Below are 26,898 nucleotides of genomic sequence, written 5' to 3' on the forward strand. Positions count from 1 at the left end.
TTCTGATGTACAATGGAACAGCAGCTGAAACAGTTATTTTTTGAAGAGTTACTAAGCTCATGCTTCTCAATAGTAGAATTCAAAAAACATCAACAATTTCCAGAATTTAAAATCCTGAATCATGACATGACACTAGTGAAATTCAGGTATTTCTGGTACATGGACTTCTCTCAACCAATGTGAGCTTGAACTGTTGACCTTGTGTACATCCTACTTCACTTCTGTTCTTAGTAATTATGATTGAGATTTGCAGTAGTACTTGACCTTAACGAGGTCACTGCTATGTTCCTTTCCACCTAGTAAAATAGTCCTGGCAGTTTACCTACTTCTGTGTCACTAGAAATGGTTCAGTACAAGTACTCTTTATTGGCAACTGAGACTGCATGATGGCCGTGCCTGGGTTTGTCTGTAATGAGTCACTTTGCCAAGTGCAGTTGAGACAGGAGTGAAACATAATGAGGGAAGCCCTCCTAGCTTGAGAATAGGTCTTGAGTTCACTGAATGAGTGCAGCAGTGCAGGAAGCAGGAGGTGGTATAGGTCAGTGTTTCCTGACCAGACTGCATGCCATTCTGGGCAGTAACGTTGGCGTGATCTGAGCTAGCCAGGAGCATGTTGGGTAATTAGAAGTTTGAGATTCTTGGTCAAACTGAAAACTTATTTGGGCACCAGAAACCTTAACAAGTAATCTCTCACCTTGAGCCACATACTTCTCTTAAAGTATGCTTTACACCCCCCATCCCCCACCCCAATCTGTTTGGGGTTAGGGTTTGAGAAGGGAACAGAGACATGTGAAGAGGTTTGTTTAATGGCATACTGTACTGGAACACTGAAGACCTGCAGCAGATGTAAATTCCAAGTCTTGTTATAAATTTTTAAGATTGTGAAATTATCAAAATGCACATAAATCAAGTTTTAATACACTGTCTAGGTGGATGAGGTTGTCCATTGCACCATTTCTTTCTTTGGGTTCTCAGGCATGGTTTGGCAGTGTAAGAACTCTGTAACATTAACATTGAATAAAAAGTGAATCTATGAAAAAAAAAGAAATATCAGGTAACATTTTTGTTGATGGAAGAGTGTAGAGACACATGAGTATTTTGAGTTCAAATGTATCCCTGAATCATTCCTGACATCCAAGTCAGGATGAATAACAAACAACAAAATCTCAAGGGTATATGTGAAAATATGAAAAACAAAACCAGCAACAACAACCCACCACCATTCATAGACAACCTTACTTGAAAAGTATGATCACACACTGACTGCTATTTAAATAAACAATAGACCACTGAGATGAATAGTATCTCATTCTATACATTACAGCAGAAAAAATACCTGTCACTAAGTAAAAGCACGATAGATGATCAAATGCCACAGAAGGGATATAAAGATCAAAAAATAAACTTCACTAAATAGATTTGCCATACATAGAGCACACTTGAGTATCTACCTCAAATGTTTCAAAATAGAAACCACAATGCAGTGGTCTCAACCATATGTCTTGAGTAAACATGGTAAGTAATTCCTCCAAGGCTACAATGAAAAATAAATGAAATGTATTTTTTTGAAGCTGAAGACAACTGTGTTTTCAAAAGTCTTTACCAAATTATTTACACAAATAGGGTTCTTCTCTTGTATAAGGTTGTCCCCATTTTCTGACGTCAAAATGATAGAAATAGTTTTTAAAATATTTATAACACTACAGGCATAGCTGAGCAGTTAAGAAATGTTCATTCCCCATGACCAAGGTCTGATTTTTGACAATTTCCTGTAATTCCTGCTATAAGAAGATCCAAGTGTTTAATGTTCTCAGGAACAACATGTCCATTCACACACTCCAAAAGACAAACACTGACATCACATAATTATAATTAAAGCAAATTTTAGTAAAACAATTTTTCATTCATGAAAGTTTTTCTCTTATAAGTATTCATTCCTATAGCCAGTGTTTATCTGGTGTAATGGCTTATTACAGTTTTTCTTCACCATGAATTGTTTCATGTAACCAAAAGCAAGTATGTAGGCATGAGTTCCAGAAATGTATACTTGTAATTGGTGGTTCCATTTGAAAAGATTTAGGAAATACTGCCATGCTGCAGAAAATGTGTTACTGGAACTACCAGCTTAGAGAATTTACATCCACACATCATTTATAGGTGCCACACTCTGCTTAATGCTTACAGTTAAGGATGTGAGTTCTTAGCCTTCTGCTTCTGCTGCCACATCTGACAGTTGTTTCCATGCCACTTTCATGGCAATCATGTATCCCTCTGGGATTAAGGGTCAAATTAAACACTTTTATAAGTTGACCTAGACATAATATCAAAACAGAAAAGGAACTAATGCAAATCCATGAAGTTTTACACCTGAATTAGTTATTTCATGCAATTTAAGACAAGTATAAAATCTAAAAGGGTTATGTTATTGTTTAATGAAAGAATGTACCTTGTCTTTAGGAAGTTAGACTACACCTACAGGTGTGATTGGAAGGTATCCTTTATAATTACAGCTGTGAGGAGAAAGGTATCATGACAGGAAGTAAGGCTATACCTGGAGCTGTGTTCCCATGAGAGATGATCTCCCCACAAGATGGAGAAATTCTGCTTCTCTCTGAGAGAGAGTTCTTAGAGACAGGCTCTGCTCTACTCTGCCAGGAGAGTTTTCCCACCAGAGATGTCAGTTGTTGCTCTGTTCCACTCCCCTAAGGGAGTTTCCCAGAAGAAGTGTCCATTGTGTCTTTGCTCCAAGTCACTACAGATATTCTGATCCACTTGGGCAAAAGGATGTCTTCACTCAGAAGTAATTCAAGGCATGTATTGTGGAGAAAGGAATCAAGGAGAGAGTCTGGATTCCTTTTCCAGTATGGAAAAGGTCAGCAGTCAACTGAACATGCACATGGTTTATATGGGGCTTCTTAGGGCTGAGTTTTCCAGGGAGATTTCTGGGGTGGGAATTGGTTGGATTTCAATCCCTGTGCTTGAACAATCTCAGAGTTAGGCTACGTTTTGTGCTCATTGATTGGTTGGTTTTGTGCTCAGTTTGTCAAAGCTAGAGTGTGTTTCATTGGCTGTGCTTTCAGGGGAAAAGTGTTTCTTTCACTTGGTCCCTCTTAAAATTATGTCTCTGGTTTCAGGACCACAGTGTATCTCTCACTGGCTCTGGAATCAGGGACACAGTGTGCTTCTTTAGCTGGCCCTTTTACTCTACACATAGTGCTTGATAAATTCCATTTTTTCCCATGATATAGCTGGGCCAAACTATATAAAAATGGAAATCATAATGCTTGAACAGTTTGTTGAAACTCTCAACATTTTTTTCTACAAAATAAATAATGTTGTGTAATTGGCTATAAGTGTATTGGTTAAAGATCTTACTAATACATTATAATAAATAGCCCTCAGTATCATTTTCAGGTACTCAATGTCTATTGTGATAAGCTAAGGCTTTAAGAGATCAGATGCACACAAAAGTTTTACTCCTGTATAAAGTGCAAAACCTTACCACACAGACTATATTTTCAGGGTTTCTCTGCAATATGACTTTTTCTCATGATTCCAAAAATTACTGATACATACGAAGGATTTATAGCACTAATTACATTCATAAGGTTTCTCTCTAGTATGTTTTTTATATACACTTGAAGATGACTGTGATAGGCAAAGGGTTTATCATAATGAATACATTCATAGGGTTTCTCTCCAGTATGTGTTGTTTCACGAATTTGCAGATGACTGTGATACAAATGCTTTGCCAAATTAATTAGATTCTTTCTCCAGTATGTGTTCTTTCATGCATTTGAAGATTACCACGTTGTGCAAAGGCTTTACCACATTGAATACATTCATAGGGCTTCTCTCTAGTATGTGTTCTCTCCACTGTGTGTTCTTTCATGCATTTGAAGACTGCCATGCTTTGCAAAGCCTTTACCACATTGAATACATTCATAGGGCTTCTCTCTAGTATGTGTTCTTTCATGAACTTGAAAATTACTCTGTTGTGCAAAGGCTTTACCACATTGAATGCATTCATAGGGTTTCTCTCCAGTATGTGTTCTTTTATGCATTTCAAGATGACTTTTACACAAATGCTTTACCACACTGAATACATTCATAGGGTTTCTCTCCAGTATGTCTTCTTTTGTGTACTTGAAGACCATTGTTATGAACAAAGGCTTTACCACATTGATTGCATTCATAGGGTTTCTCTCCAGTATGTCTTCTTTTGTGTACTTGAAGACCATTGTTATGAACAAAGGCTTTACCACATTGATTGCATTCATAGGGTTTCTCTCCAGTATGTATTCTTTCATGCCTTTGAAGACTACTGTGATGAACAAAGGCTTTACCACATTGCTTACATTCATAGGGTTTTTCTCCAGTATGAGTTTTTTTTATGCATCTGAAGACTACTCTGATGACTATAGGCTTTACCACACTGATTACATTCAAAGATTTTCTCTCCACTATGTGTTCTTTCATGCCTGTGAAGACGACTCTCATATGCAAAGGCTTTACCACGTTGAAAATATACAGGTTTCTCTCCAGTTTGGTTTCTTTCATACCTGCAAGAATAATTGGCACATGTAAAAGCTTTACCACATTCAATACACTGTTGACTCCTTATATATGTATAAATTATTTTTACAATTTGGTCATATTATAAAAGGAAACAGATCTTTAGGTTTATCACTATGTTTACACTCATGTTGTAGTTACATAGTCCTAGTACTCATCGGGCTTTTCTGTAATGTGAGTTTGTTGGTGTTTGGATGAAGCTAGAAAAACAATTAATTGCATCAAATTCAACAAATATATTCAATGTGGGGACTGCTACATATCTTCTAATTGGTCTGAGAGAGAGGTATGATATGTCTTTCCGTATCTCTATGCTCATATGTCTTGTACCCAGAGTGACAAATGATATACCTAGTAAAGGAAGAATGACAAATAAAAGGTTTCCACAATGAATTCAGTTTGACTTCCTGTCCTCATAGACTTATAATAGGGATTAATATTTCTCCGTTACAGTGCACATTGACTATTGACTCTAATTGCCCTTCTCACTAAACAGTACAGTCACAATAAATGTATGAGCAATACTATCTTTACTATAGACTCTGCTTACTAGAATTTTTTGGAGATATACATCTCACCTGTTCACTGATTATTAATTTTGTAATATGAGTAGGATAAAATAAATGGGTTTACAGTCCTACAGCATAGTTCTCATGGTGCAATGATTCAAAAGTTGATAGCTGTTGAGGCATTTTCCCCTTGTCTTCTTAAAATAATGGCCTGCAAATGCAATTCACCTACTTAAAATTGAGGTATGTGCTTTGTAAGAATTTAATAATCACCAACACACTTCAAACAGTGCTTATTTACACTGTTGCATTTGTTTAATACTTCCAGAACACATTACAATTTCTTCACAGGTGTATTTTTATCAACTTGCACAAGACAATTACCTTCCATGTCTTCTGGATCTTTGAAAATGTTCATCGGTAGTATTGTCTCTCCAAATGTACCCTAAAATATAGTATCAGAAAATGGATGATATTTTATTGGAAACTGTGTGAAATTAAGTTACTATCTTCAGTGACTCTTTGAAGCATGACTGAATTATTCACCTCATTCTCCTTTCTCAATCAAATTACTGAAGAGAATCAATAACCAAGAAAATATTGTCCCCTTATTTTAAAACATGAAGGAATATTCAGTCTTACCTATAGAAGTGAGGTTCCAGTAGGTGTCCAGCATCACATCTTTGTAGAGATTCTTCTGGAAAGGATCCAGCAAATTCCACTCTTCCCAAGTGAAAGCAACATGCACATCATCATAGGTCACTACATTCTAAAACATCCCATACATGTGTACAGCAGAAAGTATTGTAAATGTATACTTCTTTGACAGTATAGTCATATAATTCTGATCCTCCCACAATATTTCATAACAGATATTGCAATATAAGTCACTTTAGATGAAAACTAAATAGAAGGTTTACCTCTGTCAATTATGTACCCCTTGAATGAGATATTACTTTGCAAGAGAAATACCTATTAACATAGAGAGACAAGTAAACAGATCAACAGTACAGAGTACATATGAGTGAAATTGTATGAATAATACGAACTACAGAAAAGAAAAGTAGGTTAGGGAAACTATGTGTTATGTTCATACCTTTAACCCAAGCACGCAGAAAGCAGAGGCAGGTATATCTGCCTTTGATTTGAATAGAAGTCTAGTCTATGAAATCAGGTCCAGAAAAGCCAGAACTATACATTAAGACCTTGTCTTCCATGCAAAAATCAACAAAAAAATAGAGGAATGCTGTGGGATGGTCTGTATGTCAAATTGATCTGATTGGTCAATAAATAAAACACTGATTGGCCAATGGCTAGGCAGGAAGTATAGGTGGGACTAACAGAGAGGAGAAAAGAAAGAACAGGAAGGCGGAAGGAGTCAGGACAAGCAGCATGTAAAGATGCCAGTAAGCCACGAGCCACGTGGCAAGGTATAGATTTATGAAAATGGATTAATTTAAGATGCAAGAATTAGATAGCTAGAAGGCTGTCATGTCCATACAGTTTGTAAGCAATATAAGTCTTTTTTTTTTATTTGGTTGGGTCTGAGTGGCTGTGGGACTGGCAGGTGACAAGGATTTTTCCTGACTGTGGGCAAGGCAGGAAAACTCTAGCTACAGAGGAAACTCAGAGGTTTTTACTGAAGTTCCTTGAAAGAGTGTTGAATTCATTACAGTTCTGTTTTCATCTTCAAAAACATGAAGTGCCCAATTCAAACTGTAACATCAATAAGATTTTGATAAAAGGCACTGCACATTGTAACAGTTATAAATGGACAGAAGAAAACTTTAGAAATATAAATGTTGATCAAATATAATCAACACAAAGCAGGACAGATGGTATAGCAGCAAAGAACTCTTGTTTGTTTTGCATGGAGGTGGGCTCAATTGCTCTTGCTTACATGAGAGATCACAACTCAGGGTTTCTAAGATCATCATTTGATTACTGTGATGACCAGGTTCCCATTTGGGGTATATCCATGGATACAGGTAAAATATTCATAGTCACTTAAAAATTCAAACAAAACACAACAGGCAGGAAGAAGTTCATATACCAGCTATACAATGACTCAAAAGGTGCAGGCAGTATTAGTGTCATGAGTGCATGCCATCCTGAGAAACAGAAGGATGCTCTCTGCCAAATTTTAAAGTACAAGATACAGGTGAAAATCTGTAAAACAGCATATGTTTGACATGTATAAACCTACATCTCAAGCCCATCACCCAATAATATAAAAACAAAAAAGCTAGGAATGTTGGCCTTCCTTTTGTCCCAGGATGTGGGGGCAAGAATCAGCGGGATCTCTGAGTTTGAGGCTAGCCTGGTGTACAGAGCTCCTTTCAGGACAGCCAGGGCTACACAGATAAACCTTGTCTTCCAAAACAACAACAACAAAAAATTAAAAGAGCAGGCTACCAAACTGCCTTATCACTGAATTACAATTGCTTCTACTCTATCTTATGTGATTTTGAGATAGAGTCTATAATGTTGGTGAAGGCATGACAGAACAGGAAGGAAGTTGGCTGATTAATTTCAACACAACACAGTATACAGAACAAACAGGAAATGTGTTGAGACTGTTGAGATGCATATTACACTCCTAGTGAGGAATTTTATCCAGAAAGACTCCTCCTAGTAAAGGTTTCAAAACAATACAAAGAAATATCCAAGGAGAAACATGTGTCCAAATACAGTGTCTTAACTGGGAGGTTTTTAAATCAATCACATTTTGACCCAAGTCATTAAGGCTCATGGTCATTCATGAAGAAAATGCATTTAGTTACTTCAATGATCCTCATAGTCTGTAACAGCCCTTACACTGTTCAAATGTCCAAAGTCTCTTCTGATCCTCAAGATGATCTCTTGACAGTGATATCTTGTAAAATTAGTAGAGTTACATATTTTGAACATACAATGGCACACAGTACCATTCACATTCCAAAACAGCGAAATGGAGACACAGTGAGGGAAGGTTGAACCAAGAAAAGATTGAAGCACAGGAAGAAAAACAACAAATCCTGTATCTCTGTCTCAGATGCAAGGGGCTTCAGTTCAAAAGGGCTTAGATTGCCCTATCCCTGCAATTTCCCAAACATTTATCTCTATGGTTACTTCTACTGTCTATATGCAGCTAAGTCTAAATGGAAGATGTCTCATAGGTTAGGTATCTCAACATCTTGTGGTCACAAAATGCAACGCAGGTGTGTGGAATATTATTTTAAGATGTGTTATATTTGTGTATGCCGTGGAACATTTTTTAATGATGCAAAGATGTGTTGCAATCTTTTATGTTGCATTTAACTCTGTGAAGCTGTGATACATTACCTGTCTAAAATACTTGATTGATCTAATAAAAAGCTGAATGGACAATAGCTCAGCAGGAAAGGATCGGCAAGGCTGGCAGTCAGAGATAATAAATGGGAGAAAAAAATCTACATAGAAAAAAGGAAGAAGCAGGAAGAAAGAAAAAAAAGAGAGAGAAGACACCAGGGGCCATCCCCTCACCTACACAGCAAGCAATGGAGTAACAAGAAAAGAAAGGTATGCAGAATAGAGGAGGTTAAAAGCCAAAAGGTGGATGTGATAATTTAAGGTGAGAAAAGCTGGCTAGAAACAAGCCAAGTTAAGGCCATGCAATTATAAGAAAGACTAAGCCTCTATGTGTGCAATTAATTTTAGAACTGGGTAGCCAGACACCAAAGGAGTGAAGAGTTAAAAAAGAATAAAAAAGCACCAAGCCTAATCCTCACTACTTCATGCAGTGAACCCTCCCAATCTCCTCACTTGATTTCTGTCTCTGCCAATCATAGATGCCTGCAAAAATGCTGAACTGTAACCAGAGGCTAAGAATTGATAACCTTAAATTTTGATTCTCTCTTGTTTCCAGGACCAGCAGATGATGGGGGATCCTGCAAAGTTTCACTTCTTGATTGGGATGGACAAAAACATGCTTGGACCACAGGTGAAACAGATTTTGTATGAAGTTGCTTCCTGGGACTAGAAATCACTGTGCTTTCTCCTTCATAATTTCAAGCACTACGTAAATAGAGCATTAACCTTAGGAGACCTTCCATTACCCTTCATGCATCCATTTTCTGAATAACGGTGATCAAGTCTTTGAAAACCCTTGCCTTTTTCAGCACTTCACTGCCCTCTGAAACTACCTTCTCATTTTCAATTGTTTCTTCCTCTCTTGTTTTCTTCCATTGTTCACCTGAATGAGTCTATAAAAACACTCCAACAGAATCAATATTCCATTTAAGAAACTAGCACATTATTTTTTAATTCTGCATTAATAAATATCCTGGGCATTGACAGAATAAGAAATCATTTGGAGCCAAAATATGACACAAATGACTGTTAGCTTAATTTTTACTGAGTCATTTTGACTGAAATTCTATAGTCTCAATCTCCACTTTCTGCCATTACTCTTAACATTCCCATCTTCCTAGTCATACACAATGGACCAATAATGTTCTGTGTGTAACTTTCTATGGTTTTTGCCAACTAAGGTCCTGATATCTTCCACATTCTTCCAAAAGACAACATTCTCAGGTTCTACCTGGCAATAAAATCACTGTTGGTGTTACATTTTTTTGTTTTAACTTTCTTTTATCTTGCTGTGATTAAAGCCTCTAACCAAAGACATATCAGGCAATGAATGGGTTTATTTGGCTGATTGTGTCAGATCACACTCCATCACCTTGGGAGATCAGGATAAAAACCCATGCTAACAATTGAAGGCAAAACCCACAGGCAAAGATTGCTTTCTGGTGTTGTCTCTTGGCAGTAACTGTCTCATGCTCAGTTGGCTCCCTTTTCTAGCCCAGGCCCACTTTCTTAGGGTTATTGTCACTGTAAGGAACATGTAAGACCTAGGGTGAACAGGAGTGATAAGCAATAGAATGACTTAAGTAAACCACAAATGGAGTAGAGATGAGATATAATCTATGTGTGGAAGTTGGGATAAGACTAGAAACCTTACCAGGAAGGATATAAAATGAAGCCTCAGATCATCAGATCAGAAGATCAACAGATCTCGTCAGACCCTTGCATGAGACATGAGATCCTGTCCCCAGTGCAGACGTGGCTAACCGGAGGAGGGCTGACCCAAGATCCATAGGAAAAGATGTGGCAAGTCCGGACCTGTACACCTGGAGAGGTACTCCATTTCCATTTGGAAGACAGGATAAATATTACTTGTAATCTTACTGTGTGAATAAATGAGTGTTATACCATGTCTGAATCAAGAGTGATTATTCCTTCCCCATAACTGGGGTATGTTCTTGCTACAGTCACCCTAGGTAGAATAGCCATTCCTGCTACCCTAGGTGGAGGAGCCTTCTCATTTCAATCATCAATCAGCAAAATCTCTCACAGACATAACAGTTTCTGGCTATTATAAATAAAGCCACTATGAATCTAGTTGAGCAATTGTCCTTATGGTAGGGTGCAGGACCATCATTTGGGTATATGCCCAAGCTGCGTCTTCATGTAGATTGACTACCCATTTTCAGAGTATTGCATATTTATTTTCCACAGTGACTGTACAAGTTTGCACTTGTCAAAGCAGTGACTCCCCTGGCTCCACGTCCTTGCCAGCATTAGCTATCATTTGTATTATTGATCTTCTCATTCTGGGAGATATAAAATGAAATCTCAAAGGAGTTTTAATATGCATTTCCCTGATGGCTAAGAATGTTGAACATTTCTTCAAGTCTTTTTCAGCAACTTTAGATTCATCTACTGAGAGTTATGTTTAGAGGTATGTCCCATTATAAATGAATTATTTGGTTTGATGTTGTCAAGATTCTTTAGTTCTGTATTATCCTGAGTGAGTCAAACATGGTATGACAAACATGGTATGTACACACTTATAAGTAGATAGAAGTAGTTCAGTAAAGTACAATCACTGTAATCACAGTAATCACAGTACAATCCACAGATGCAGAGAGGCTAAATAATAAACAATGGCCCTAGGAGAGATTTGTGGCTCTCCCTTGGAAGAGGGAATAGAATAGATTTTTTGGGTGCACTGATGGCAAGTTGGGATGGGAACAGGAAGGATCGTGTGAGTAAGGAAGAAACAAATGAGGAGAAGGTAGGGAGAGATAACTGGAATAGGGGAGCTTTTAGCAGGGGTTATGAAAATAGTGCAATGTAAACAACCTGGAACCTGGGCTGGGAGATGGTTCATTGTTTAAGAGTCCGACTGCTCTTCCAGAGGTCCTGAGTTCAATTTCTGGCAACTACATGGTGGCTCACAACCACTTGTAATGAGATCTGGTGACCTCCTCTGGCCTGCAGGGACACATGTAGGCAGAATACTGTATAGATAATAAATAAATCTAAAAAAAACATCTTGGAACCCATATGGGTGACCCTAGTTAGGATTCCAAACAATTAAGAATATGGAGGCTGAACTAGCAATTTTCTGTAACTACATAAGGCTACAGTGATGGACCTGGGACACCAAGCCAGCCACAGAACATTCAACTGAAACTTGACATGCCTATAATGTATGCTGGGTCAAGGGTGCCAGGCCTCCAGCACATGAAATTTTCACAGTCCCTTCATTCCAATTAGTCTCGTCTGTCTTAATTCCCAACACTTCAATTAGTAAATGCTTAGAAATTACAAAATCACTCCTCCTACTATAATCAGGTTCTGTTTTTTTTTTTTTAATAATGGTGACTTCAGCAGCTTATTATCTACCCTCTTTAACGCAGTAGTGTGCACAATAAGCTATTCCTTCTATTCTGGTCTGAAGGTAGAAACCATGCTCCAAATGCAAGTCCTTTCCTTTTACAACAATGGATATTAAATTGGATGAATCAAATGGGGAGTTTTTAAACCTAGAGGTGATACAATCATTCAATTTAAGATTTTGCAGCTGTAATATGGAGGACAGCAAGATCACTGGCCTGGAGAGCAACACACTGGGACCATGGCCATTTGTGTCAACATAAGAGAGCTTGTGTCAGAAACATCTTTCTAAAATGATTAAAATGCAAGTGTCCTAGAATCAATATGGCTCCCAAGGGAGAAATCACTCCACACAATTAAGAGATTAATATGGAAAAAAAAATCTCTTTAATGAAAGCATGCATCCATCTCTGGCTAATGCTCAAAGAGGAACCAGCCTAGAAGAGATCTTGCATTCCCCATATTCCATCATCCTTGTGACATTTGGATTCAAGCTTTAGATTACACTTTGAGTAATTCAAATTGAGACCAAATACTGCAACTCCACCCACTTAGACAGATGGGAGACTTACACAGCAAAGACATTTCCAAAATTATTTCTTAAATAACCCAGTGATATGAAACAGTAGGATCTTCTTCAGTAACAGGGTTCTGAGGTGAAGGAGATAAGAAAGAGAGAAAAAAGAATGAGGTCTTGTACAATCTATGTCTCATGTCAACTAAGCACCTTTTAAAAAAGGATTTATTTATTTATTTATTTATTTATTTATTTATTTATTTATTTATTATGCATCATACAGTAACCTGCCTGCATGTATGCATGCAGGCCAGAAGAGAGCACCAGGTCTCATTATAGATAGTTGTGAGCCACTATGTAGTTGCTGGGAATTTAAATCAGGACCTTGGAAGAGGAGTAGCCAGTGCCCTTAACCTCTAAGCCATTTCTCCAGCCTCAACTTAGCTTCTTAAGAAGAATAGCAACTTATATACTACTTCCAGGGGGGAAACTGAAGAAAATGGATGACTTTTATGAAGTTAGCAGAAACTATCACACAATGGGATAAATTCATGATCTGAAAAAAACCCCACCACAAAGGCCCTAGCCCTAGACCATTACCAGATCTCCAAAACATTATTTCTGGCTTTAGGGAAGGAGCTGTTCTATTGTCAACACATCAGACCCTTAGGGAATGCTCTCATGTCCTAGGTCCTAGGTTTTAACTACCTTTTCAAGAATTTTCCTCCTTCCTGCCTGAGGGCATAAAGGAAAGCCTTGCATCATTAGGCAACTCTGTAACACAATAGTGTTTTCCATTTCTTTCTTTATTTTTTATTTATTTATTTATTAATTTATTTATTTATGGTTTTTTTGGTTTTGTGAGACAGAGTATCTCCGTGTAGTTTTTTGTGCCTGTCCTGGATCTCGATCTGTAGTCCAGGGTGGCCTTGAAATCACAGAGATCCACAGGCTCTGCCTCTCCGGTGCTGTGATTAAAGGTGTGCATCACAACCACCCAGGTCTACATTTCTTTTTTCTCTTTCTTTTACTTTCTTTCTTTTTCTTTTTTTTTTCTTTTTTTTTTTTTTTTTTTTTTTTTTGGTTTTCCAAGGGAGGGTTCCACTGTATTGCTTTGGAGCCTCTCGTGAAACTCACTTTGTAGATCACGCTGTCCTCAAACACACAGAGATCTACTTGCCTCTGCCTCTCAAGTGAGTGCTGGGATTAAAGGTGTCTACCACCACAAACCTTGTGTTTTACTTTTCAAACATTTGCCACTTGGCCATATTGCCCATCTGGCAGAACTGTGCCTTTCTAGAGGAAATTTTTTTTTCAAGGCATGGTTTCTCAGTGTAGCTTTGCGTCTTTCCTGGAACTCACTCTATAGACCAGGCTGACCTCAAACTCACAGAGATCCACCTGCCTCTGTCTCCCGAGTGCTGGGATTAAAGGCGTGTGCCACCACCACCCAGAACTATGCTTTTCTAAAGAAGAAATTGGAATTTTATGACATGACAGGACTTAAGGTTGGATGTGAACCTGCAATGCCTCAATGAGCAGCTTGTTAGATATTCTTTGATATAGGATTAGACATAGTGGCTTGTGGTAAATGGGCAGTGTCTCCTTTGAAATGCTTTGGAGCCAAGTGTCTGGACAATCCTGGTGAACAAATGTGTATCCTACTGTCCTAATCTCTAACAGCCCTGGAGAATATACCTATTTTGTGTTTTTTTAGGCAGTCCTCTTTCACCTAAATTCTATTTTGTGAGACTTACTATCGCCAAAGAATTAGTGAATCTTTTATATCACTAATTCTACTCTTCTATATTAAACCTTAGCAGTGGAGTTCTACCTAACACATTAGATGCCTTTTACAATCTCCACAAAACTAATGAAAAAGGATCTTAAACATGAAAGGTAAATTCAAAGTGCTGAATCTCTAGAAGGTACTGGAGAAACTGGGCCTCTTCTAGTTTAGAAACGTGCTTTTGTGGAAGTGTCCCCAAACAACCTGACCACATAGATGCATGACAGGCTTAGAGGCCCAGACATACCTTCTGTGACAGGCTTACTAGCAAGCAACACCCAGAGTCAGGAAAAGAAATAAGCTTACACCACCCAGGGATCCACCCAGGGATGTGGAAGCACCTAACATCCCAAACATTCCAAGAATTAGATAAGGTAGCCAAATATCCTTGAATCTTGCACACACCTTTTTTTTTTTCAGATACCCCTAGATAATTGTCAGCCAATCAGGGTCCTGAATTCTGGAAATTTCCTCACCCTAACCATTGCTATTATAAAAACCCAATCCCACCTGAGCTCAGGGTTCTCTGCTCTCCCTGCTGTGTGGGACAGACAAACGATGCCCTGGAGCTTGAAAATAAATGCTCTTTGATTTCACTTATGGGATACAGCCTCCATAGTGGGTTTTTGGTGATCCCTGCAAACTGGACATAACACATTCAAACAAAAAGAATGTTTAATTTAATTACAAATATCTTTCTACACACAGCTCCCTGCTCCCCCTTCTGTGAGCAGAATCAGCCCACAGACCAAAGTTATTCAGAGGCCTTCCCTGGGACTAGGAAATTTCAAGGACCACATGGGACCTCACAGGACAGGGATTCTGGCTGCAGGTTCCCACCCATATTTGGCGAGGCCCCACTGCTGTGGGATGTTCTGTATGGCAAATGTGTTGCTGATTAGTCAATAAATAAAACACTGATTGGCCATTGGTTAGGCAGGAAGTGTAGGCGGGACAAGGAGGAGAATAAAGCTGGGAAGTGGAAGCCTGAGTCAGAGAGACACTGCCAGCTGCCATGATTAGAAACAGCATGTGAAGATACCGGTAAGCCACGAGCCATGTGGCAAGGTATAGATTAATGGAAATGGATTAGTTTAAGCTGTAAGAACAGTTAGCAAGAAGCCTGCCATGGCCATACAGTTTGTAACCAATATAGGTCTCTGTGTTTACTTGGTCGGGTCTGAGTGGCTGTGGGACTGGCGGGTGAGAGAGATTTGTCCTGACTGTGGGCCAGGCAGGAAAACTCTACCTACAAATGGCGTCCAACGTGGTGGCAAGAGTTTCCACCTAAAAATTGAGAAACAGATTTTAAAATGGAGCTAACAACAGTTCCTAATTGTCTCTCTCAAATGAGCGGCAGCTGCCAGTTTGAGCTACTTGTGGGTTTCTGGTGTGTGCGCTCGACCTGCCGTATGGTGGGAATGAGGCCTCTGCAAGTGGCACATTAAGCTGCATGGTGGATTTAGCCTTTTCTAGTACAAAACAAAAAAAAGAGGTTTCTGGGCTACACGCTGCTTGGATAAAAGCATAGACCCACGATAGCTCCCAGAGCTCATGGTAAACCACCGCCATGTTGGGAAACTAAGGTGGGTGCAGCCAGCAGCCACAGCTGCTGCAGTTTTAGGCAATAGATTCACAATAAGACAGATTCAGATGTAGTAGTTTACAATCTGTGTAAAAGATACGTAGGCTTGAAAGAGACAAAAAAGATGATATAGAGAGTTATAGAAACAAATACATAGTTTTAAAAAATAAAGTCTTTAAAGAGACAGTAAAGGTAGTATAAAAAATAAGCCACGTAAAAATAGATATTACACAGAGAATCTGGAATGTGTTGTCTTTGGGACTTTTAACTGCAGAAAAACATTTGATTGTAAAAGCTGTTGAGTTATGTCAAAATGTATACTTTAAAGGATTTCATTTTTAAGCTTTATTTTATTTTATATGTACAGATGTTTGCCTCCAGGCATTTGTACAGAGTACTTGCAAAGGCCAGAGGAGTTACAGGAGATGGCTAGTTAAAATGGAACCTGTGTCTTATATAACAACAACTGGTGCTGCTTTTAATTGTTAAGGTATCTCCCTAGGCCACTTCTTTATTTAAAATCTATTTTCATACATTTTAATTTGTTGTACCCAGATCATGACCCCCAGAGAGACCACCAAAGATGAGCATGATAGAATGCAAAAGCAAGGTTTAATTCTGGATATCCAATACAAGCCTAGGCAGGGACTTCATCCAATAGGTCCAACGCAGTGGAGGCTGGAGGAAGTGCCCACCTATCTACAAGCCCAGTTTTTAAAGGGAAAAATCACAAGGTTACATCATTCAGGGGTGCTAGTACGGGTACAATTCTGATTGGCTCACTTATAGGGACTGCTACAAATTACTTCTAAGGGAGTGGTTGCCTGCCACCATTTCTCATTGACTACCCTCAGGTGGGGGCATTTCTGTGGTCAGTTACCCTGGAAACCAGGGAGAGAACATTCCATAGTCTGATAGGCATTACCTCGTGACTATCTTGTGACTCTGTACTTTTACACTTCCTGGTTTCTGGAATCTGAACTGACTGGTTTCAGTAACTAATGGCCTATTCCCAAAAGGAGAACTCTTAGGACTTAATTTTAGGGTGAAAGCATTTTGGTCTTATTTCTAAGATGGCTCATTTTGGTCTCATACTCCAACCATAACCCATTGAGCATTCTCATTTTGGATGACATTGAAAACCTGAAATTCCTATCTCCAAATTCTAAGTACCATGATTGCAGGCCTGAGCCACCATGTCTAGCCTAAGTTGCTTCAAATGCATCTCATGAGGCATTAGAATGATGGGATGACTTACATGAACAATAATACTTAACTATATTCAAAAATACTTATCTCTGTGAGCCTGGGTTTCACTTTCTGCAAAATAAGGACAGAACTCTTCCCAGGTCATTGATGAGTTGTAACAGACTCAGTAATAAAGAAAAATAAAATTTCTTAGAGTTGGAAGAAAGGTAACACTAAGGCAGGCAGGATACATTTGATGGGAACCTTCTTCTGTTACTGAAGATAGGATCAGAACCTCTCCCATGGCTACTCTAACTAGGCAGGCACAGCCACTCATCTTCAGTAAGCCAATTGAATGAACCAAGTTATCCAGTGAGCAACATGCCCACCTATAATGCAGGAACTCTGGAGACAAGGTGAACAGATCTCTCTGATATCCTAGTACAGACTAGTCTGTAGTTGAGTTCCACGCCAGCCAGGGAGTCATAGTAATACTATTCTTTACAAAATGAAAAGAGAAAAGGAAAAAAAGCAAATTATTAATGAAAATTTAAAACATGATATTTATTCAAATTGACAAATTTGGAACAATAAAGAAAAAATAAGATAACTAATCCACCTTGAGGTCCTAAGAGGTTTATATAGAAGGCAAAAGATATGCAAAACCAAGTAATCTAATGAAGCCATGTAATTATTTTTTTCCCATCTTAAAACCATGCTGAATTATCATCTGGAGGATTCAAGTCTTTTCCAACAATGAGATGCCCAATGAAATTAAAATTTCTTTCTTTTTTTGGGGGGGGGGGCGGTTTTGAGACAGGGTTTCTCTGGGCAGTTTTGTGCCTTTCCTGGAAATTGCTTTGTAGACCAGGCTGGCCTCGAACTCACAGAGATCCACCTGCCTCTGCCTCCTGAGTGCTGGGATTAAAGGTGTGTGCCACCACTACTTGATGAAAATACAATTTCATGTGGTCCACTCTTCCACTAATTGTTAGCCAAAAAAGAGGTAGAAATATCTCTTTAGAACATCCTTATTCCTACCAGGAATGTAGGTTACAGGGATTGACAGGTGCAGACTGAGGAGTTTTAAGGCCCAAATGTGGACCAGAAAAAGGGGACCTGCAGAAAATTGTCAGGGACAGCTACATGTAGTTGTCAAAACAGGAAAGAGTGAGAGACCTGGAATGCACTAATTCACCACACCTGAGTCAATACAGAGAGCACAGTACAACACAGCTTTTCTCAGGTATATCCTAAGCATTCCTGTCTGGTCATTTGATCCTGGGCTCTCACACCGAAAACTGTCTTCTAACACTTCCTCCATACTCTATAGCTCTTTTTGAATTTCTGATTGCCACTGGTTTACAGTGACTTCTGCTTAAGTCGCAAGATCTCCTGACAAGCTGGATGTCATCTGGAGTCACCGCAATTAGGAGCTCCAACAGAGAGTTTTACAGGTATCAAGGAAATAAAATAGGATTCCATTCAGACAAGTCAGTCTTCATTCTTGCTATTTCCTCTCCTCTCCTTACAGGAGGCATAAACTCCAGCAAGGGTACACCTGCCAATTGTCCTTGTGGACTCACATTGCTGCTCATTTTTTGGTATTGGAAATAAACTCATGTCTAATGGTTTTGGTCCAGCAGTAAGACAGTTTTTAAGACGTGTATTGTTGGGGGCTGGAAACCATCTGGTGACCTCTTTTGGCATGCAGACAGAACACTGCATATATAATAAAAATAAATAAATCTTTAAAAAAAGACTTGCTTTTCCAATTACACTTCTGATCATTTCTTGCACTCTTTCCTTATTTTGTAGAGATTTGGGCTTGGAAACTTCTTTAAGTACTATGTCTAAGTTAATTTTGGGTCCTTTCAATCTTGTATTACTTTTGGAAAATAAGGGCTGAATTGAAGATGAAATCAGGATCATCCATCACACCTCACTGCTATAATGACATTTTCATGGGACTGAATAGAAGGTTCAACACCTGAGAGCACTGGCTGTTCATTCACAGGGCCTGACTTTGATTCCCAGCACCCAGAAGACAGCTCACTACTCTCTGTAACTACAGGCACCTGGGATCAGACAGTCTCTTATGATATACTCCAGTACTTGGCATGTTCTTGATATACACACTAGGAAAACTTATACATATAAATCAAACTTCATTCCTTTTGAAAATAACATATGCATGAAGAAAAACTTTTCCAAAAGTATCAAATCATACACATATCTGTCTTTTCACCGTTTGTATTTCTGGTACCCTAGCAGGACTAAAGAATGCAACACATCTCCAGGACCTAGAAATATAGGTAATTCTGGGTCATCTGGGTCTAGGAACCAAACTTGTGTGTCCAAGAGGAACATGAATATTCAGTAAACTTTCCAGCTCCCAAATCTGACATTAAAATGTAGATTAAGATGCCAGGTTACTTCTTCTGTCTCCTGTCACTTGAAGGTGATGAAAGTCCCCTCTAGATGGCTATCAAAGAGTTCAATGGCTTTTTACCCTCTTTGAATGGACTCTCTACTTTGCTTCTTATTTTCATTATTAACACAATTCCCTTGATGTGAGCCAAGATAACAAACCTGATTTGTTGAAACCAGTCAGTGTTCAGTCAGATTTTATAGAAAAAGATCTATAATTTGAGATATGCCATATATTTTAACAATTTTATTTATTTATTTATTTATTTATTTATTTATTTATTTATTTATTTATTTATTTGGATTTTCAAGACAGGGTTTCTCTGTGTAGCTTTGTGTCTTTCCTGTAACTCCCTCTGTAGTCCAGGCTGGCCTCGAACTCACAGAGATCTCCCTCCCAAGTGCTGGGATTAAAGGTATGCACCATCACTGCCTGGCTATTTTAAGAATGTTTTGAGATAGGATACCTCTACAAAGCCATGGTTGTAGTGCAACTCACTATTTGAACCAACCTTACCTGAAACCTCAAACTCAGAGATATTAGCTTGTCACTGTTCCCCAAATGCTGGGATTGCAGGCATGCTCCTCTAAGGCCAAATGAAATACGTTTTTAAATGTTCTATCTTTAAATCAGAGAATTAAATGATAACATAAGATTTTAAAAGAAATCATCAATGTTGCATTGAACTGTTGCTGGAGTTTTCCTGACTGGCCCACAGTCAGGACAAATCTCTCTCACCCGCCAGTCCCAAGCCACTCAAACCCGATCAAGTAAACACAGAGACTTATATTGGTTTCAAACTGTATGGCCGTGGCAGGCTTCTTGCTAACTGTTCTTACAGCTTAAATTAATCCATTTCTATTAATCTATACCTTGCCATGTGGCTTGTGGCTTACCGGTACTTTACATCTTCCTTGTCCTGATGGCGGCTGGCAGTGTTTCCTCACTCAGCCTTCCACTTCCCAGCTCTATTCTCCTCCTTGTCCCGCCTATACTTGCTGCCTGGCCACGGGCCAATCAGTGATTTATTTATTGACCAATCAGCAACACATTTGACATACAGACCATCCCACAGCATTGAACAGTAATACCTCTTGAATTTCTGTAATTATAATGTAAACTGGCTAATCATTTCATATATTCCCAATAACTGGGTTACTTGCTTTATTAATTTTATCCATTTAAAAATGTCTGAACTCTGTGCATGTATGCCTGTGCCATCATGTGTATGTGGCAGTGAGAGGACAACTTCAAAGTGTCTATTAACTACTTCTCCTATGTGAGTTCCAGAGATGAAACCAAGGAGTCTTCTGGCAGCAAGTGACATCAATGACATTTATTGGGGTTTAAAAATTATTTAGGTATTTGCCATTGTAGGGGTTTGCATGTGCCAAAGCCCTAATGTGGCACTAAGGGAAAATTTTGTAGTTATTTGAGTCTTCCAGAGATTGAACTCAAGTCATGAGGCTTAACAACAATCAACTTTACCACTGAGACAATTCTATGGCATTCACTTGTGGTTATGAAAAATGTAATGAACAAGAGCTTAATTCTCAGAATAAACTAACACATTCAAAAGGAAAAAAAAGGAAAGGAGTATATCACTACCATTTGCAAGGATCTATTACTCAAATTGTTCTGTTTTCCTCTACCATTAGATGATAATACATTTATAATTTGAAAAGAAGACAATATTATACTGATTAAATATCTCAGCTATGTTTATTTGAGGAGCAGTGAGACAGCTAAGTAAGAAATATCTGTGCAAGGCTGGGGCCTGACTTTAATCACCCTATGAAGAGGGCCAAAAATAGGTGCAACCAAGTTTTTTTTCCTATTCCTCCATATCTGACACGACCAAAAAAACCATAATTACAGTAACATAAACATATCAAAAATATTTTTTGTTTGTTTTATTTTTTTCAATCAAGAATATGTACAATACATGAGAATGAATGAAGTAGATGGAGAGAAAAGGCGAAGAGCAAAAGCAGAAAAATAAAATCAACTTTTAATGAAGAGACAAAATGAAGAACACAGAAGAAATATGGGATCATGACAAATATTATCCAACTGCCTGTAATTCTGTGTATAGAATTTAAATAAACACAAATTTCACAAACCCCTCAAAATTATCTCAAAGTAAACTTTAAATGCTGTCTCTGACTCTATAGCTATGGATATATCTTCCAAACAGAGAGGCCTCAAGTTCTACAGCTTTCTTCACAAATGGAGGAAATCACATGCTGTGACTCATTGAACTCTCATGTCCCCATGTGGCTTCAAGACCCACTGATGCTCAATCACAAAACAGTTTAGAAGAATAATTTAATGTCTATTTCCACATGGGTTATAACACATGATCTAGAATCTGCTCTATCCACTTGCCTAACAACATGCAAATATATTACAGATATCACAGCCCCATAGCCAGGGAAGCAGAGCCTCCCCGTCACCACTGAATCCACACTCAGGGATTCTCAAAGAAGCGCCATTTCTCAGATCACCACAGGGACCAAAAGAACCATAGTCTGGCTCATGGTCCTTCACAGTCACAGAAGCTCTGACAGCTCAGCAGAACTTCTCCTCTTGGTCTCAGGTCAGTGGGCTCCACACTCACCATGGCATGTATTTTGGTCTTCCTCACAGCTCCTACAGCAGAGCAAGATGAGAATCCTGAAAAGAACCTGCAAGCTCCTTCCCATTGGTACTAATTGCTAAGCTTTCTTGAGGTCACGCATTAGCTAAGACTACCCAGCTCAGACTCAGGACAGAGGCGGCTCCCCCACTGGGTGATCAGACATCAAATGACACACACAGCACAGGCCTTCTCAGCTCTCCCGTCCCACCTTAGGAGCAGACAGGATGCTATTCTGAGAAGTCTGTATTTTCAAAATTCTTCCAGTCTCCCAGAGTACTTCTTGTTCCCCTTTCCAAGCACAGAGTCCTTTGTGTACAAATACACACTGATTGTCCAGTGCAACCAAACCTTTGCTTCATATCTGGGAAGACCTGCATCCAAACACAGGTCACATTCAAACAGTAACTGTTGTAACTATGTAAATGTTAAAGAAAAACAGGCCAAGAATTAGAAAACAATTAGTGGTCAATGGTAGGGCTTGTAGGTAGGAAAGAGAGCATAGACATGACATAGTCATAATCTCAAAGAATTATTTGGAAGAGTTGGAACTGAGTTCATGGCCATGTGTTCCAGATACTAGGGATTTGTTTGAGAGCAAACCAAGGATTACTCACATGCATTTTTTTTTCCTGAGGCTACACATCTTTAACAAGGAAAATAGCAGTCCTGTTCAGCAGGGCCACACCACTTTACACAGATTGTCTAGAGTGATTGACCAAGTGTAACTACAGTAATTCTGTTTCAATATAGGGTCAGTGTTTTATCCAGATTACTGAATGTGCTGCTCTGTAGACCCCAAGAAACAGCCAGTCAGGACATTTGTGGATCATCTAAAATTGGTTACATCACTCCACATCGCTCATCTCAAATACTGTTGAAACAGGAAAACTCTCACCCTTTGTCCTGTCCCTCCATTTCTGGCCTTTCAATGCATCAACTTCAAAGGTGCTCCGTGAACTCAATTATTACACAGGTCCCTCTTCAAGTTTGTGCCCCAGAAAAAGACAAGGAGACTGTAGAACACTTATTAACTGCTCTATTTTTCCTTCTCACTGTGCCCAGCCTAGAAGAAGATACAGGTCTGTCTTTCCAGCACTTGGCAGCAGAGGCAGGTTTAAGTGTTCTATGCAATTCTCCATTACATAGCATGAGGCAAGCCTGGGCTACAGGAAAAAACTGCTCTACACAGAAATCAATAATCAACAGCTCTTGATAGATGAGGAATGAAACAACTAATGACTTAGACACATTAGAGAACAGAAACAAATAGATAAGATCAGTAATGCTCTTTAAAATGTTAAATATAATACCAATAAGTGATATTTTAAAGTGATAAAAATAATGCAGTTTTTAAGATAAAAAACTTAACTATGCCAGGTGGTGGTGGCACACAACTTTAATCCCAGCACTCCGGAGATAGAGGCAGGCAGATCTCTGTATGTTTGAGTCCAGCCTGGGCTACAGAGTGAATTCCAGAAAAGGCTCTAAAGCTACACAAAGAAACCATGTCTCAAAAAAAATAAAAAGAAAACAAAAAATGAACCTTAGCTATATTGACTTTAAAAAAGAGTGGAATTTTCTCTAGTAGAGGGAATATCATTAATAAAATATAGGTTGATCTTATCATATGCACTTGTTGGCTGCTGTGACCTGTAACCTGACACACAGTTACAGTCAATGGCCTATTTCTCAAACTTCTGAACTGTCATAACTGTGTCAAGCAAGAAACACTGCTCTCCAAGGAAAATCAATAATCAACAGCTCTTGATAGAAAAGAATGAAACAATTAATGACATAGACACATTAGAGAACAGAGTGACTGAACTATCTGCATAGGAGAGTTACCTAATTGAAAATTCAATATCATTCGGTGCAAGTTTACCTTCCTAAATTGAACACCAACCAGTCTGGTCTGTCTTCATTCACAAGTCATCAATCAGTACATGCTGGGAAATTATAAAATTACTCTTCCTGCTACAATCAGGTTTGTTTTCATAATGGTGGCTCCAGTAGCTGATTGACTACCCTGTTTACCCCAGCAGTGTACACAATAAACTATTCCTTCTATTCTGGTCTAAAGGTAGAAACCATGCTCCACATGCAAATCTCTTTCCTTTTACTGCAATGAATATGCAACTGCATCACTCAAATGGATACTTTTGAAACCATGAGGTGATAATAACATTTAATATAAGATTTTTAATGTATAATATAGAGAACAGCAAAGTCATTGCCATAGAGTGCAACAGACTGGGACCAAGGCCACTTGTGTCAACATAAGAGAGTTTGTTTCAGAAACATTTCTCTAACAGGATTGAAATACAGCTCTTCTAGAATTAAAATGCATTCCAAGGGAGAAGTCACTCAACACACTTCAGAGATTAATGAAGAAAATTCTCTTTAATGTTAACATACATCCATCTCCTGCTAATGCTAAAAGAGGAGCCAGCTTAGGAGAGACTTTGCATTGCACATATGCTAATCATCCTTGTGACATTTAGGTTCAGGATTTAGGTTACACTTTCAGCAATTTAAATAGGAAAAGAAGAGTGCAAGTCATTCACTTAGACAGAGGAAAGACTTACACAGCAAATACATTTCCAAAATTTTCTTTTTTTTTTGTTTTTTTTTGAGACAGGGTTTCTCTGTGTAGCTTTGGAGTCTGTCCTGGAACTCACTCTGTAGCCCAGGATGGACTCAAACTCACCCATATTTGCCTGCATCTACCTCCCGAGTGCTGGGATTAAAGGCCTGCACAACCTCTGCCCGGCTCCAAAATTATTTAAGTACCCCACTAATGTGAAACATCAGGATCTTCTTCAGTGACAGGGATCTGAGGTGAAGGTCACAAAAGATGAGAAAGAGAGGAAAAGTATAAGGTAGAAAAGATAAATGCTGGGGTGGGGAGGCATTACACAAGCTATGTCTCATGTCACCTAAGCTTCTTAAGAAGAACAGCACCTTGCATACTACTTCCAGGGGTGAAATGAAAGGAAATGGGGAACTTCTAGGATGTCAGCAGAAACTATCATACAATGGGGCAGACTCAAAGAGGAGGCTATTCAAACAATGCTTCACAAGGGGAAACAGGGCATCTCAGGAACATTACTGACTGAGCCCACAGTGTTCTGTGGACTGATACCTATAGCCTCATGTGATGGAAAGAGTTGGTTTCTCAGGATCTGAAGTAACCGCACCACAAACACCCTGGTTCCAGACCATTGCTGCTTCTCCAAAGCATATGCCTGCTTTTCAGGAAAGAGCTCTGTTTTCTTATCAGTACACCAGGCCCTTAGGGAAAGCTTCCTAGCCCTAGGTCCAAGGGTTTTACTAGCTTGCACAAGAATTTTCCTAATCTATGCCTGAGGGCCTAAATGAAAGCCTTGCTTGATCAGGCACTTCCTTAACACATTAGTGTTTTACTTTTCTTTTATTCTTATTTCCTTTTTTTTCTTTTCTTTTTTCTTTCTTTTTTTTGGATTTTCAAGACAGATTTTTACTGTGTAGCTTTGGAGCCTCTCCTGGAACTTGCTATGCAGAACAGGCTGGCCTCAAACTCACAGAGATCAACCTGCCTCTATCTCCTGAGTGAGTGCAGGGAAAATAGGTGTGCACCACCACCGCCACCCGGCTAGTGTTTTACTTTTCAAATAATTTGACATATTTGTCATATTGTCCATCTGGCAGAACTATGCTTTTACCAAGAAGAAAACTGAAACTTTATGGCATACCAGGATATAAAGTTGGTTTTTACCCTGTAATGCCTCAATAAGGAGCTTGTTAGAGTCCCATTCTTTGATTCAGTGGCTTGTTTTAAATAATCAGTGGCTCATTTGTGATGGTTTGGAGCCAAACAAATGTGTATCCTACAGTCCTAATCTCTAACAGGCCTGATTACAATGCACTTACCTTTGAGGTTTTTTTTTTTTTTGAGGTAGTCCTCCCTCAACTAAATTCTATTTTGTGAGACTTACTATCTCCAAAAAGATTAGTGAATCCTTTATATCACCAATTATACTCTTCTACATCACACATTAATAGTGGAGTGTTACCTAACACATAAGATGCCTTTTACAACTTCCACAAAATTAACTATTAAAGAATCATACACATGAAAGTGAAATGCAAAGTGCTGAACCTCTAAAACGTACTGGAAGGTACTCTCCATTTTTGACAACCTGCTTTCCATGGGTGCACCAAAAGTATGTCTAAGTTTACTACAAAAACGTTTCTTTTGTTTGGTTGTTTTTGTGTTTTGAGACAGGGCTTCTCTGTGTCATTTTAAATGCCTGTCCTGGATCTCACTCTATAGACCAGGCTGGCCTTGAACTCAAAGCAATCAGCCTAACTCTCCCTCCCCTGTGCTGGGATTAAAGGTGAGGGCCACCCTCACTCAGCACAAAAATATTTCTACACACAGCTCCCTGTACCAAATTCTGTGAGCCGATTCAGCCCATAGAACAAAGTTATTCAGAGGCCTGCCCCTGGGTCCAGGGAGTTTCAAGTACCACGTGGGACTCCACAGCACTGGGATTGTGCAGGCAGGTTCCCACCCAGATCAAAGGAAGTCTCACCACACTGGACCCCACACCTCATTATCTGCTCCACCTCATCTGTGGACAGCAGCCCTTCACTCACCAAGTCATGGTTTCCCAGCTTGTCCATGCTCTCGGCTCAGCTCACTGCAGCAGAACTCACAGCACACCACACAAAACTGCTGGAACCAGCTCTTCTTCAAAGCCAAGTCTGAAGCCAGTGTCCGGAAGGACCCTGCACGGCTTCTGACTGGCAGGTCACATGGAGTGCCTGATTGGCTAGTGAGACCTGAGTGACAAGTGTACCTCCCACAGGGTTAGAGTGTGCTTAAAGACACAGTACAATGGTTCCTGACCCTGCCATCCACCCTAGACAAAGACTTTTTCTAAACAGCAGAGATGTGCATATTGATAGCACTTGCC

At 39.0% G+C, this 26,898-nt stretch overlaps 1 protein-coding gene across 1 annotated transcript; it reads right to left on the reverse strand.

The window, feature by feature from the left end:
* Nucleotides 1–3,911: 3,911 nt before the first annotated feature.
* LOC128102846 (zinc finger protein 120-like) lies at nucleotides 3,912–26,605 on the reverse strand. Its single transcript, XM_052726733.1, has 4 exons — nucleotides 26,579–26,605; nucleotides 5,727–5,853; nucleotides 5,469–5,529; nucleotides 3,912–4,562 (listed from the first exon to the last, which is right to left on the reverse strand). The coding sequence occupies exons 1-4, from the start codon at nucleotides 26,603–26,605 to the stop codon at nucleotides 4,361–4,363; spliced, it is 417 nt and encodes a 138-aa protein (XP_052582693.1). The 3' UTR covers nucleotides 3,912–4,360.
* Nucleotides 26,606–26,898: the final 293 nt, after the last annotated feature.

This window comes from Peromyscus californicus, unplaced genomic scaffold (assembly GCF_007827085.1).
Source record: "Peromyscus californicus insignis strain IS unplaced genomic scaffold, ASM782708v3 Scaffold_80__1_contigs__length_186622, whole genome shotgun sequence".
Lineage (NCBI taxonomy): Eukaryota > Metazoa > Chordata > Mammalia > Rodentia > Cricetidae > Peromyscus > Peromyscus californicus.

Bases quoted from the DNA above. Each gene is read 5' to 3' on its own strand.
- LOC128102846 (XM_052726733.1), bottom strand. From the start codon at position 26,605: ATGGACAAGCTGGGAAACCATGACTTG. The intron at 5,530-5,726 runs GTAAGACTGAAT...ACTATATTTTAG, and splicing joins CTGGAACCTCACTTCTATAG to GGTACATTTGGAGAGACAAT. The intron at 4,563-5,468 runs GTAATTGTCTTG...TTATTCTTGCAG, and splicing joins AGATCCAGAAGACATGGAAG to GTATGAAAGAAACCAAACTG.